The 12,719-nt window shown below is 40.8% G+C and overlaps 2 protein-coding genes across 2 annotated transcripts in view; one reads left to right on the forward strand and one right to left on the reverse strand.

Moving 5' to 3' along the window:
• Positions 1-12,719, reverse strand: part of LOC118638698 (coiled-coil domain-containing protein 7-like) — a 375,882-nt gene that overhangs the window by 157,813 nt on the left and 205,350 nt on the right. The window lies entirely within an intron of this gene.
• LOC118636934 (elongation factor 1-alpha 1-like) lies at positions 3,889-5,524 on the forward strand. The gene has a single exon (XM_036271937.1). The coding sequence runs from the start codon at positions 3,950-3,952 to the stop codon at positions 5,336-5,338; it is 1,389 nt and encodes a 462-aa protein (XP_036127830.1). The 5' UTR covers positions 3,889-3,949; the 3' UTR covers positions 5,339-5,524.

Raw genomic sequence — 12,719 nt, forward strand, 5'->3', positions numbered from 1 at the left:
TAGGAGGAACTAAACTAATTGAACTTCTCTGAAGGGACTAATATACCTAAGCTCCACCGCTATGCCAAACAAATTGCAGCTCGATGCTTTACCTGTGCACAAGTGAACCAGGCCCAAAAGAAAAAACTGACACCCGGGACACGAACCAGAGGACTAGGGCCTGGGAAACAATGGGAAGTCGACTTCACCGAAGTGATCCTGGGAAAATTCAGATTTAAGTAGCTCCTAATTTTTATAGACAACTTTTCAGGATGGACTGAAGCCTTCCCCACCAAATCAGAGACAGCTCAGAAGGTTGCTATAAAATTAATTTTGAAAATAGTTTCCCGATTCTGCCTTCCCTTATCAATTGGGTCTGACAATGGCCCGACATTTATTGCTCAGATTACCCAAACGGTACCTAAAATCTTAAACATAGCTTGGAAACTCCACTGTATATATAGACCACAAAGCTCAGGACAGGTAGAAAGGATGAATCAAACATTAAAACAAACCCTCACTAAACTAAAACTAGAGACAGGCAAAGATTGGGCGAGTCTCTTTCCTTTTGCCTTGCTAAGGAATAGATGTTCTCCTTATATTCAGGGTCTGTCTCCCTATGAAATAATGTATGGGAGACCTCTACCTCTCCTCCCCAAGACAGGGGAGGAGACATTAGCTGAATTGAATAGTCATTCTCTTCTTAAGTCCTCACAGGCTCTGCAGTTCGTCCAACAGAGAAATCATCAGATAATAAAGGATTCTCTATCTAAGCCTCTCTTCCAGATAATTCAGACCCCCATAATATTCAACCAGGAGATTGTATCTGGGTCAAGAAAATTCAACCTACTTCTCTAGAACCCAGATGGACTGGACCATTGCCAGTGATCCCCACCACTCCAATGGCCCTTAAGTTGGAAGGCTGCCGATTCTGGATTCACCATACTCAAGTGAAGAAGGCACACCCTGACCAGATACTGGAGAGATGGACCATACATCCTACAGAGGATCCCCTTAAGGTAAAACTCTCTTGATCTTGATTATTCTGATTGGGACCACTGTAATTTAAGGAAATCCTCATCAGCCAACCCAACATATTTGGACCCTCATCCAAACCACTGATGGACAAAACATCTCTACCTACCCCACTTATGGGGCTCCCCAATTTCTATTTGATATGTGTAACCTCTTTGGACTAAAATGGAATATGCCCCCACCTAGACGTGGGGGATATGTAGGGGTTCTGACCTACAGTTGTGATACTGTCTTCTTAGAAAAAGGGATATGGCACTCTCAGCATTATATTTGCTCTGCTGAGAGGAGCCCAGACTGCCAGGGGCCAGATGAATATCACTGCGCTTCTTGGGGTTGTAAAACCTTGGTCCCCTGCACCTCTCAGGACCCAGATATTCAATTTCTACATCAAATTCAGCCCCCACCAGAAAAATGTACAATACTAGGAACTTGCAACCCTGTCATAATAACTAAAAAATTGGGACAACCCCATTTGACTAACAGGAAGAAATTGGGGCCTGCACCTATACGTAACAGGTAGAGACCCTGGCACTACATTTACTATTGAAAACACTCCCCTCAAGCATGTTACTGAGCCAATAGTCCCTAACTTGATTTTTAACCCTATTTTAGACAAGGGACCTGATACTTCTCAACCTAATCTCCTACCCACAATCTCAGAGGCACTCCACTATACTACTCCAGAGTCCCATAGTACTAAGCCAATACCTTCCAAGAGGCCTCTACTAAACACTCTCAAATCAGTCTACAGATTTGTAAACCAGAACAACCCCAATGCCATCTCAGATGGCCGGTTCTGTCTAAATACCATCCATACTATGTAGGGATTGGGACCAATGGATCCATAAGCCCCTCCATGGATCAGGCCAGAAATATTTCCTTCAAAAATGTCACCTGGGATCACTTGAAAAAAGATGGCAGCAGACAGGACCAGAGGAACGGAAAATATGTGAGAGAGTGAGCTAATCTGTGAGAGAAGGTGAGTGGACGTGAAGGTGGACAACCAAACACATGCAGTGCAGAGATACAGAGCAGAAGGTTCCTATGTTGTGGATGGGAGCAGCCAGCTACCACAGTAAGCAGCTCTTCAGGGCACTTCTCCTTGCATCGTGGGGAGGTCCCACCATTTTAAAAGATCCCTGGTCTTCCCTGGGAGGAGGCAGTGGGAGTGCCTAGGGCCCAGCAACCTGAGCCCACCAGTGCACCTGGAACCATCAAACCAGTGGACATCCTGTGTCAACACAAACCGGTGCACAGTAGTGGAGCTGCCAAGGTACCAGTAATGGAAGCTGCAAATGGCCAGGAGCCCAGCACCATCACCCCCAGTAGCAGCCCGATCAGAGTCTAGATATACCCCTAGGAAAAGAGGCTGGAAAGTGCACATCCATCTCCAGGCAACAGAAGCACAGACCAGCAGCTGAGATCCATCCCCAAAAACTACAGTAAAGGCTGAGCAGGAGTTGAGCCCCACAGGGCAGCAGCACTCCCAGCAACCAGTGGTGGGACCTGAGGCTCCAAGCAGGCCTGTGCTACCAAGCAGCTCACAAGAGCAGTGGGAAGCTGAAACCAGAGAGATACTGGTATAATCCAACTGCCCCCGTGGGACCTGCAGAGTACAGAGGTACCAGAAAGGTCTGTGCAACCCAGCTGCACACAAGATAGGTGTAGAACCAGGTCTCCATAGGGACTGTGTGATCCAGTTGTCTGCAGTACCTGCAGGGTGCAAGAACACCAGAGAGGTCAGTGCAACCCAGCTGCCCACAAGATAGGTGTGAATCCTGGTCTCAAAAGGGACTGAACAATCCAGTACCTGTGGGACCTGTGGGGTGCTGGTGCACCAGAGAGGCCTGTGCAACCCAGATACCCACAAGACGGGTGTGGAGTCAGGTCTCTGAAAGAACTGTGCAATCCAGATGCCCATGGTATGGGCATGGAGCATGACTCCAACAGGACCAGAGATATAAAGCTACAGGTGGCATCAGCAACCAGCTGGGAAAACAGATCCAGAGAAGCCTACATTATCTAGCAGCAGCACCTACCAGGACACACCAATACCAGCCCCCAATAGTCAATCCTCCAGGATCAACAGCAGGCAAGAGCCAACATGCAACAAAACAGTGTGGGAAGCACAGTAGCCTTATTTGATATACAGTGAGCTGCATACACATCCAAACATTCCTCGGTGGGTCTAGAGCTACCGGACAGCTAAAATGGGGAAACAAAGAAACAACACCAAAAGAAAAGAAAAAGAAGATTCTCCAGAAAAGGAACTAGAGGAAATGGAAGATAACAACTTGTCAGATAAAGAATTCAATGCAATGATTTTAAGGGTGCTCAAACAATTTGGTGAGAACTACAAGCAACTTAATAAGAATTATGAAGAGCTCACTGGAAACTACTTCAGCTTACAAAAAGAAGCTATGAATAAAAATCAAGAGGAAATGAAGAATGACATAGTTGTTATGAAAAATACCCTAGAAGAGTTTAATAGTAGATTAGAAAAAGCTGAAGACCAAATCAGCAACTTAAAAGACAAGGTAGAGAAAAACACTGAAATACAGCAACATATGGGGGGAAAAATTAAAAAGCAGGAGAAAAGTTTAAGAGAGCTGTGGGACAAAACAAAATGTAACAACATTTGCATTATAGGGATACCAGAAGAAGAAAAATCACAGAAATGAATAAAGAACATGTTTGAAAAAATAATGACAGAAAACTTTCCTAAACTGGTGAAGGAAAAAGTCACACAAATCCAGAAAACACTGAGTCCCAAGCAAGATGAACCTCAGAAGACCCACAGCTAGACACATCATAATAAAAATGGCAAACATTAAAGACAAAGAAAGAATCTTAAAGGAAGCAAGAGAGCTTTTTTGCAACGGGTTTGCCGCCAGAACACAGGTGTCGTGAAAACCACCACTAAACCAAACTCAAAATGGGAAAAGAAAAGACTCATATCAACATCGTTGTCATTGGACACGTAGATTCCGGCAAGTCTACCACTACTGGCCATCTGATCTACAAATGTGGTGGGATCGACAAAAGAACCATCGAAAAATTTGAGAAGGAGGCTGCTGAGATGGGGAAGGGCTCCTTCAAGTATGCCTGGGTCTTGGATAAACTGAAAGCTGAACGTGAGCGAGGTATCACCATTGATATCTCCCTGTGGAAATTCGAGACCAGCAAGTATTATGTGACCATCATTGATGCCCCAGGACACAGAGACTTCATCAAAAACATGATTACAGGCACATCTCAGGCTGACTGTGCTGTCCTGATAGTTGCTGCTGGTGTTGGTGAATTTGAAGCAGGCATCTCCAAGAATGGGCAGATCCGTGAGCATGCCCTTCTGGCTTACACACTGGGTGTTAAACAACTGATTGTTGGTGTTAACAAAATGGATTCCACTGAGCCGCCCTACAGCCAGAAGAGATACGAGGAAATCGTTAAAGAAGTCAGCACCTATACTAAGAAAATTGGCTACAACCCTGACACAGTAGCATTTGTGCCAATTTCTGGTTGGAATGGTGACAATATGCTGGAGCCAAGTGCTAATATGCCTTGGTTCAAGGGATGGAAAGTCACCCGTAAAGATGCCAATGCCAGTGGAACCACGCTACTTGAAGTTCTGGATTGCATCCTACCACCAACTCGTCCAACTGACAAGCCCCTGCATCTGCCCCTCCAGGGTGTCTACAAAATTGGTGGCATTGGTACTGTTCCTGTGGGCAGAGTGGAGACTGGTGTTCTCAAACCCGGCATGGTGGTCACCTTTGCTCCAGTCAATGTAACAACTGAAGTAAAGTCTGTTGAAATGCACCATGAAGCACTGAGTGAAGCTCTTCCTGGGGACAATGTGGGCTTCAATGTCAAGAACGTGTCTGTCAAAGATGTTCGTCGTGGCAATGTGGCTGGTGACAGCAAAAATGACCCACCAATGGAAGCAGCTGGCTTCACAGCTCAGGTGATTATCCTGAACCATCCAGGCCAAATCAGTGCTGGATATGCACCTGTGTTGGATTGTCACACAGCTCATATTGCTTGTAAATTTGCTGAGCTGAAGGAGAAGATTGACCGTCGTTCTGGGAAGAAGCTGGAAGATGGCCCTAAGTTTCTGAAATCTGGTGATGCTGCCATCGTCGATATGGTTCCTGGCAAGCCCATGTGTGTTGAGAGCTTCTCTGACTATCCCCCTCTGGGCCGCTTTGCTGTTCGTGACATGAGACAGACAGTTGCTGTGGGTGTCATCAAAGCAGTGGACAAGAAGGCAGCTGGAGCTGGGAAAGTCACCAAGTCTGCTCAGAAAGCTCAGAAGGCTAAATGAATATTATCCCCAATACCTGCCACCCCAGTCTTAATCAGTGGTGGAAGAACAGTCTCAGAACTGTTTGTCTCAATTGGCATTTTAAGTTTAATAGTAAAAGACTGGTTAATGATTACAATGCACCGTAAAACCTTCAGAAGGAAAGGAGAATGTTTTGTGGACCATTTGGTTTTTTTGTGTGTGTGGCAGTTTACAAAATAAGGCTAAGGGAATACATTAGCACCAAACCAGCACTGCAAGAAATGTTAAAAGGACTGCTGTAATTACCAGGAGAAATGGGAAGGAAAATAGAACCACACTAAACAAAAATGGCAATAAATAAGTACATATCAATAACTACCTTAAATGTAAATGGATTGAATGCTCCCATAAAAAGACACAGAGTAGCTGATTGGATAAGAAAGCAAGACTCATCTATATGATGTTTACAAGAGACCCACCTCACAACAAAAGACTCACATAGATTGAAAGTAAAGGGATGGAAAAAAATCTTTCAAGCAAATGGAAAAGAAAAAAAAGCTGGGGTAGCAATACTTATATCTGATAAAATAGACTTCAGATTGAAGGCCATAACTAGAGACAAAGAAGGCCACTACATAATATTGAAAGGATCTATCCAACAGGAAGATATAACCTTGATAAACATATATGCACCCAATATAGGAGCACCAAAATATATTAAAAAACTATTGGAGGACTTCAAAGGAGAAATCGATAGCAATACAATCATAGCAGGGGACTTCAACACCCCGCTCACATCACTGGATAGATCCTCTAGACAAAAAATTAGCAAGGAAACAGAGACTCTAAATGAAGCCCTAGACCAAATGGATTTAATAGATAGCTACAGAGAACTACACCCCAAAACTACAGAATTCACATTCTTCTCAAGTGCACATGGAACATTCACAAAGATAGGCCACATGTTAGGGCACAAACTAAGTCTCTACAAGTTCAAGATATTGAAATTATAACAAGCATCTTCTCAGACCACAATAGTATGAAAGTAGAAATCAATTGCAAGAAGAACATACAAAGACATCTTAACACCTGGAAGCTAAATAGAATGTTATTAAACAATGAATGGGTCACCGAGGAAATCAAGGAAGAAATCAAAAACTTCCTGAAAACCAATGAAAATGAGGACACAACAATACAAAATCTATGGGATGCAGTAAAAGCAGTTCTGAGAGGGAAGTTTATAGCACTACAGGCCTACCTCAAAAAAGAAGAAAAATCTCTAATAGACAACCTAACCTCACAACTTAAAGAACTAGAGAGTAAACAAAAAGAAAACCCCAGAGCAAGTAGAAGAAAGGAAATAGTAAGGATCAAAGCAGAAATAAACGACATAGAGACCAAAAAAACAATCCAGAGGATCAATAAAACAAAGAGTTGGTTTTTCGAAAAGATAAACAAGATTGATGGACCCTTAGCTAGACTCACCAAGAAACAAAGAGAGAGAACCCAAATACATAAAATCAGAAATGAAACAGGAGAGATAACAACTGACCCCACAGAAATACAAAAGATCGTTAACAACTACTATGAAAAATTATACGGCAACAAATTCGAAAATCTAAGCGAAATGGACAAGTTTCTAGAAACACATAGTCTCCCAAAACTGGATCAGATAGAGATTGAAAACGTGAACAGACCAATAACAACAGAAGAAATTGAAGATGTAATCAAGTCTCTTCCAGCAAACAAAAGCCCAGGCGCGGATGGCTTCACGGGGGAGTTTTACCGAACATTCAAAGAAGAACTAATACCCATTCTCCTCAAACTATTTCAAAAAATTCAAGAAGAAGAAAGACTTCCAAACTCGTTTTATGAAGCCAGCATAATTCTAATTCCAAAACCAGAAAAAGACACAACAAAGAAAGAATACTACAGGCCAATATCCCTGATGAACATAGATGCCAAAATCCTGAACAAAATACAAGCAAATCAAATCCAGCAATACACCAGAAAAATTATCCACCATAACCAGGTGGGATTCATCCCAGGGATGCAAGGCTGGTACAATATTCGCAAATCCATAAATGTGATACACCATATAAATAAATTGAAGAATAAAAACCACATGATCATATCAATAGATGCTGAAAAAGCCTTCGACAAAATCCAGCATCCATTTCTCATAAAAAAGCTCAGCAGTGTGGGAATTGAGGGATCATACCTAGACATAATAAAGGCCATATATGAAAGAGGTACAGCCAACATCATACTCAATGGGCAAAAACTAAAAGCATTTCCCTTAAGAACAGGAACAAGGCAAGGATGCCAACTTTCGCCACTCCTATTTAACATAGTAGTGGAAGTCTTAGCCACAGCAATCAGACAGGAAGAAAAAATAAAAGGGATCCAAATGGGAAAGGAGGAAGTGAAATTGTCATTATTTGCAGATGACATGATACTGTACATAGAAAACCCCAAAGACTCCACCAAAATCTTACTAGACTTAATAAATGAATTTGGCAAAGTAGCAGGATACAAAACTAACGTCAAGAAATCAATGGCATTTTTATACACCAATGATGAACTCACAGTAAGAGAAACTAAGCAAACAATCCCATTTACAATTGCAGCAAAAAAATTAAGATACTTAGGAATAAACTTAACCAAAGAAATAAAGGACCTATTCGCAGAAAACTACAGGTTTTGAAAAAAGAAATAGAGTAAGATGTAAAAAAGTGGAAGCACATACCCTGTTCATGGATTGGGAGAATTAACACCATTAAAATGTCCATATTACCCAAAGCAATCTATAGATTCAACGCAATCCCCATCAAAATACCAACGGCATACTTCACAGAATTAGAACAATTACTTCAAAAGTTCATATGGAACCAAAAAGGGCGTCGAATAGCCACAGCAATCTTGAAAAGGAAGAACAAAGTTGGAGGGATCACAATACCAGATTTCAGGTTATACTACAAAGCAACGGTAACCAAAACAGCCTGGTACTGGCACAAGAACAGGTATATAGACCAGTGGAACTGAATAGAGAACCCAGAAATGGACCCTAGGCAATATGCTCAATTAATATTTGACAAAGTTGGCAAGAGCATACAGTGGAGTAAGGACAGCCTCTTTAATAAATGGTGCTGGGAAAATTGGACAGCTACTTGCCGAAAAATGAAACTAGACCATCAACTTACACCCTACACCAAAATAAACTCAAAATGGATAAAAGACTTAAATGTAACTCATGAATCCATAAAATTCCTAGAGGAGACTGTGGGCAACAAAATCTCAGCCATCATATGCAGCAAAATTTTTACTGACACATCACCTAAGGCAATAGAAACAAAGGAGAAAATGAACACATGGGACTACATCAAACTCAAAAGCTTCTGCACAGCGAAAGATACAATCATCAAAACGGAAAGGCTACCCACTGTATGGGAGAGCATAATTGCCAATGATATATCAGATAAGGGGTTAATTTCCAATACATATAGAGTGCTCATACAACTCCACAAAAGGAAGACAAAGAACCCAATTAAAAAATGGGCAGAGGAACTAAATAGACACCTCTCCAAACAGGACATACAAATGGCTAAGAGACATATGAAGAAATGTTCATCATCACTAATCATCAGAGAGATGCAAATCAAAACAACAATTAGGTATCACCTCACACCTGTCAGAATGGCTGCCATCAACAAATCATCAAACAACAAGTGTTGGCGAGGGTGTGGAGAAAAGGGGACTCTAGTACACTGCAGGTGGGAATGCAGACTGGTGCAGCCACTATGGAAAACAATATGGTGTCACCTCAAAAAATTAAAAATTGATCTTCCATTTGACCCAGTGATCCCACTTCTAGGAATATACCGTACGAAGCATAAAACATCAATGAGAAAGAATATATGTACCCCCATTTTTGTAGCAGCACTATTTACAATCGCTAAGATCTGGAAACAGCCCAAGTGCCCATCAGTAGACGAATGGATAAAAAAGCTGTGGTACATATACGCAATGGAGTACTATGCAGCGGTAAGAAAGAAAGATCTCTTATCCTTTGAGACTACGTGGAGGGACCTGGAAAGTATCATCCTAAGTGAAACAAGCCAAACAGAGAAAGACAAATTTCATATGATCTCACTGATTTGTGGAATATAATGAACATAACAGTTTGAGGACAATCCCCTAAGGAGTGGGGAGGTGGGAGAGGGATGAACCACAGAACTTATATGCATGTATGCATGAACAGTGGACATGGACAACAATCTGGGGAAGGGGCAGGGAGGGAAGGGGGAGGGGGGAATCAGTGGGGGAAAAAAGGAGAATCATCTGTAACAAAAATTAATCAATAAAAAAAAAAAAGGAAGCAAGAGAGAGACAGAAAGTTACCTAGAAGGGAGCTCCCATTAGGCTGTCAGCTGATTTCTCAATAGAAATGATGCAGGTCAGAAGGGAGTGGCATGAAGTGTACAAAGTAATGCAAGGCATGTGTTTGAATCCAAGACGATTCTATCCAGCAAGGCTAACATTCAAAATGGAAGGATAAATAAAGAGCTGGACGGATAAAAGCTAAAAGAATTTACCACCACCAAACCAACACTGCCAGAAATGCTGAAGGGACTCTTGTAAGAAAAAGAAATGGGGGGGGGGGGGGCACAGGCATAAGATTAAAATGGTAATTATTAACTATCTATAATTAATTATCTTAAATGTAAATGGCTTAGCTGCTTCAATCAAAAGACATAAGGTAACTGATTGAATAAGAAAGCATGCCCTGGCCGGTTTGGCTCAGCGGTTAGAGCGTCAGCCTGCAGTCCTGAGAGACCCGGGTTCAGTTCCCACTAAAGGCACGTACTTCGGTTGCAGTTTGTCCCCGGCCCTGGTTGGTTGTGTGGGTGGCAGCCACTCGATGTGTCCCTTTCACGTCGATGTTTCTCTCTCTCTCTCTCTCTCTTCCTCTCTCTCCCTCCCATTCTATCTGTACAAAAAATGGAAAAATGTCCTCAGGTGAGGATAAAAAAAAAAAAAGCAAGCATGACCCATATGAAAGCATGACCCATATATATGCTGTCTACAAGAGACCCACCTCACAACAAAAGACTCACACAGGATGAAAGTGAAGGGATGAAAAAAATTGCCAAGCAAATAAAAATGAAAAAAAAAATCTGGTGTAGCAATACTCATATCTGACAAGAGAGACTTCAAAACAAGGGCCATAATAAGAGACAGAGAAGGTCACTATGTAATATTAAAAGGAGCAATCCAACAAGAGGATATAACCCTGGTACACATATATGTACCAAATATAGGAGCACCAAAATATATTTTAAAACTTCTGGAGGACTTCAAGAGAGAGATCAATAGCAACACAATCATACTGAGTGACTTTAACATGCCACTGACACCACTGGATAGATCGTCTAAACCAAAAATTAACAAGGACATAGAGTCATTATAAGACAATGAGATCAGTTGTACTTAATTGATATTTATAAAACATTTCACCCCAAAGCTGCAGAATATACATTCTTCTCAAGTGCACATGGGACATTCTCAAAGAAAGACTACATGTTAGGACACAAAGCAAGTCTCTACAAATTCAAAATAATAAAATAATATCAAGCATCTTATCAGATCACAGTGGCATAAAACTAGAACTCAATTACAATAAAAACACACAAAAACATTCAAACACTTGGAGGCCAAATAGCATGTTATTAAACAACAAATGGATTACTAACTGACCAAGAAAGAAATTAAAAACTTCCTGGAAACCAATGAAAATGAACACACAATAACACAAAATCTATGGAAAACAGCGAAAGCAATCCTGAAAGGGAAGTTCATAGCATTACAGGTCTACCTCAAGAAACAATAAAAATTCCTTATTGACTTTCTAACCCTACAACTTAAATAACTAGAAACTAAACAAAAAGAAAAACCCAGAGCTAGTAGGAGGAAGGAAATAGTAGAGGTCAGAGCAGAAATAAAGACTAAAAAAGCAATTCAAAAGATCAATGAAACAAAAAGCTGGTTCTTTGAAAGGATAAACAAGATCGATGGACCTTTAGCCAGACTCACCAAGAAACAAAAAGAAACCAAATAAACAAAATCAGAAACAAATGAGGAAAAGTAACAATTGACACCACAGAAATACAAAGGATCGTAGAAACATAGTATAAACAATTATATGCCAACAAATTGGATAATCTAGGAGAAATGGACAAATTTCTAGAAACACACAGCCTCCCAAAACTGAACTGGGAAGAGATAAAAAAAAAAAAACTTGAACACACCAATAACAGTAAAAGAAATTGAAGATGTAATCAAGAAACTCCCAGCAAACAAAAGCCCAGGTCCATATGGCTTCACAGGGGAGTTTTACCAAACATTCAAAAAAGATGTAATACTCATTTTCTTCAAACTATTCCAAAAATCCAAGAAGATAAAACACTTCCAAACTCATTTTATGAGGCCAGCATAATCCTAATTCCAAAACCAGATAAAGACACTACGAAGAAAGAAAACTACAGACCAATATCCCTGATAAACACAGATGCCAAAATCTTTAACAAAATATCAGAAATCAGATCCAGCAATATATCAAAAAATTATTCATCATTATCAAGTGGGTTTCATCCCAGGCATGCAAGGCTGGTACAATATTTGCAAATCAATAAATGTGATACACCACATAAACAAAATGAAAGATAAAAACCACATGATCATATCAATAGATGCTAAAAAAGTATTCAACAAAATCCAGCATTCATTTCTGATAAAAATGCTCAGCAGTGTGGGAATAGAGGGATCATATCTAGACACATGGAAGACGATAATCGCCAATGAAGCATCAGATAAGGGATTAATTTCCGAAATATATAGAATGCTCATACAACTCAACAAAAGGAAGACAAAGAACCCAATTTAAAAATGGGCAGAAGAACTAAATAGACCTCTCCAAACAGGACATACAAATGGCCAAAAGACATACGAAGAAATGCTCAACATCACTAATCATCAGAGAGATGCAAATTAAAACAAATATGAGGTATCACCTCACACCTGTCAGAATTGCCGCTATCAACAAATCATCAAACAACAAGTGATGGCGAGGGTGTGGAGAAAAGGGGACTCTAGTACACTGCAGGTGGGAATGCAGACTGGTGCAGCCACTATGGAAAACACTATGGTGTTACCTCAAAAAGTTAAAAATTGAACTGCCATTTGACCCAGTGATCCAACTTTTAGAAATATACCCTAAGAAGCATGAAAAGCCAATCAGAAAGAACGTATCTACCCTTATGTTCATACCAGCACTATTTACAATAGCTAAGAGCTGGAAACCACCCAAGTGTCCATCAGTAGATTAAAAAGCTGAGTGGATTAAAAAGCTGTAGTACATGTA

The sequence above is a fragment of the Molossus molossus genome, unplaced genomic scaffold (genome assembly GCF_014108415.1).
Source record: "Molossus molossus isolate mMolMol1 unplaced genomic scaffold, mMolMol1.p scaffold_m16_p_1, whole genome shotgun sequence".
Lineage (NCBI taxonomy): Eukaryota > Metazoa > Chordata > Mammalia > Chiroptera > Molossidae > Molossus > Molossus molossus.

What these genes read in the sequence shown, in the direction of transcription:
- LOC118636934 (XM_036271937.1), top strand. Translation starts at nt 3,950, where the DNA reads ATGGGAAAAGAAAAGACTCATATCAACATCGTTGTCATTGGACACGTA.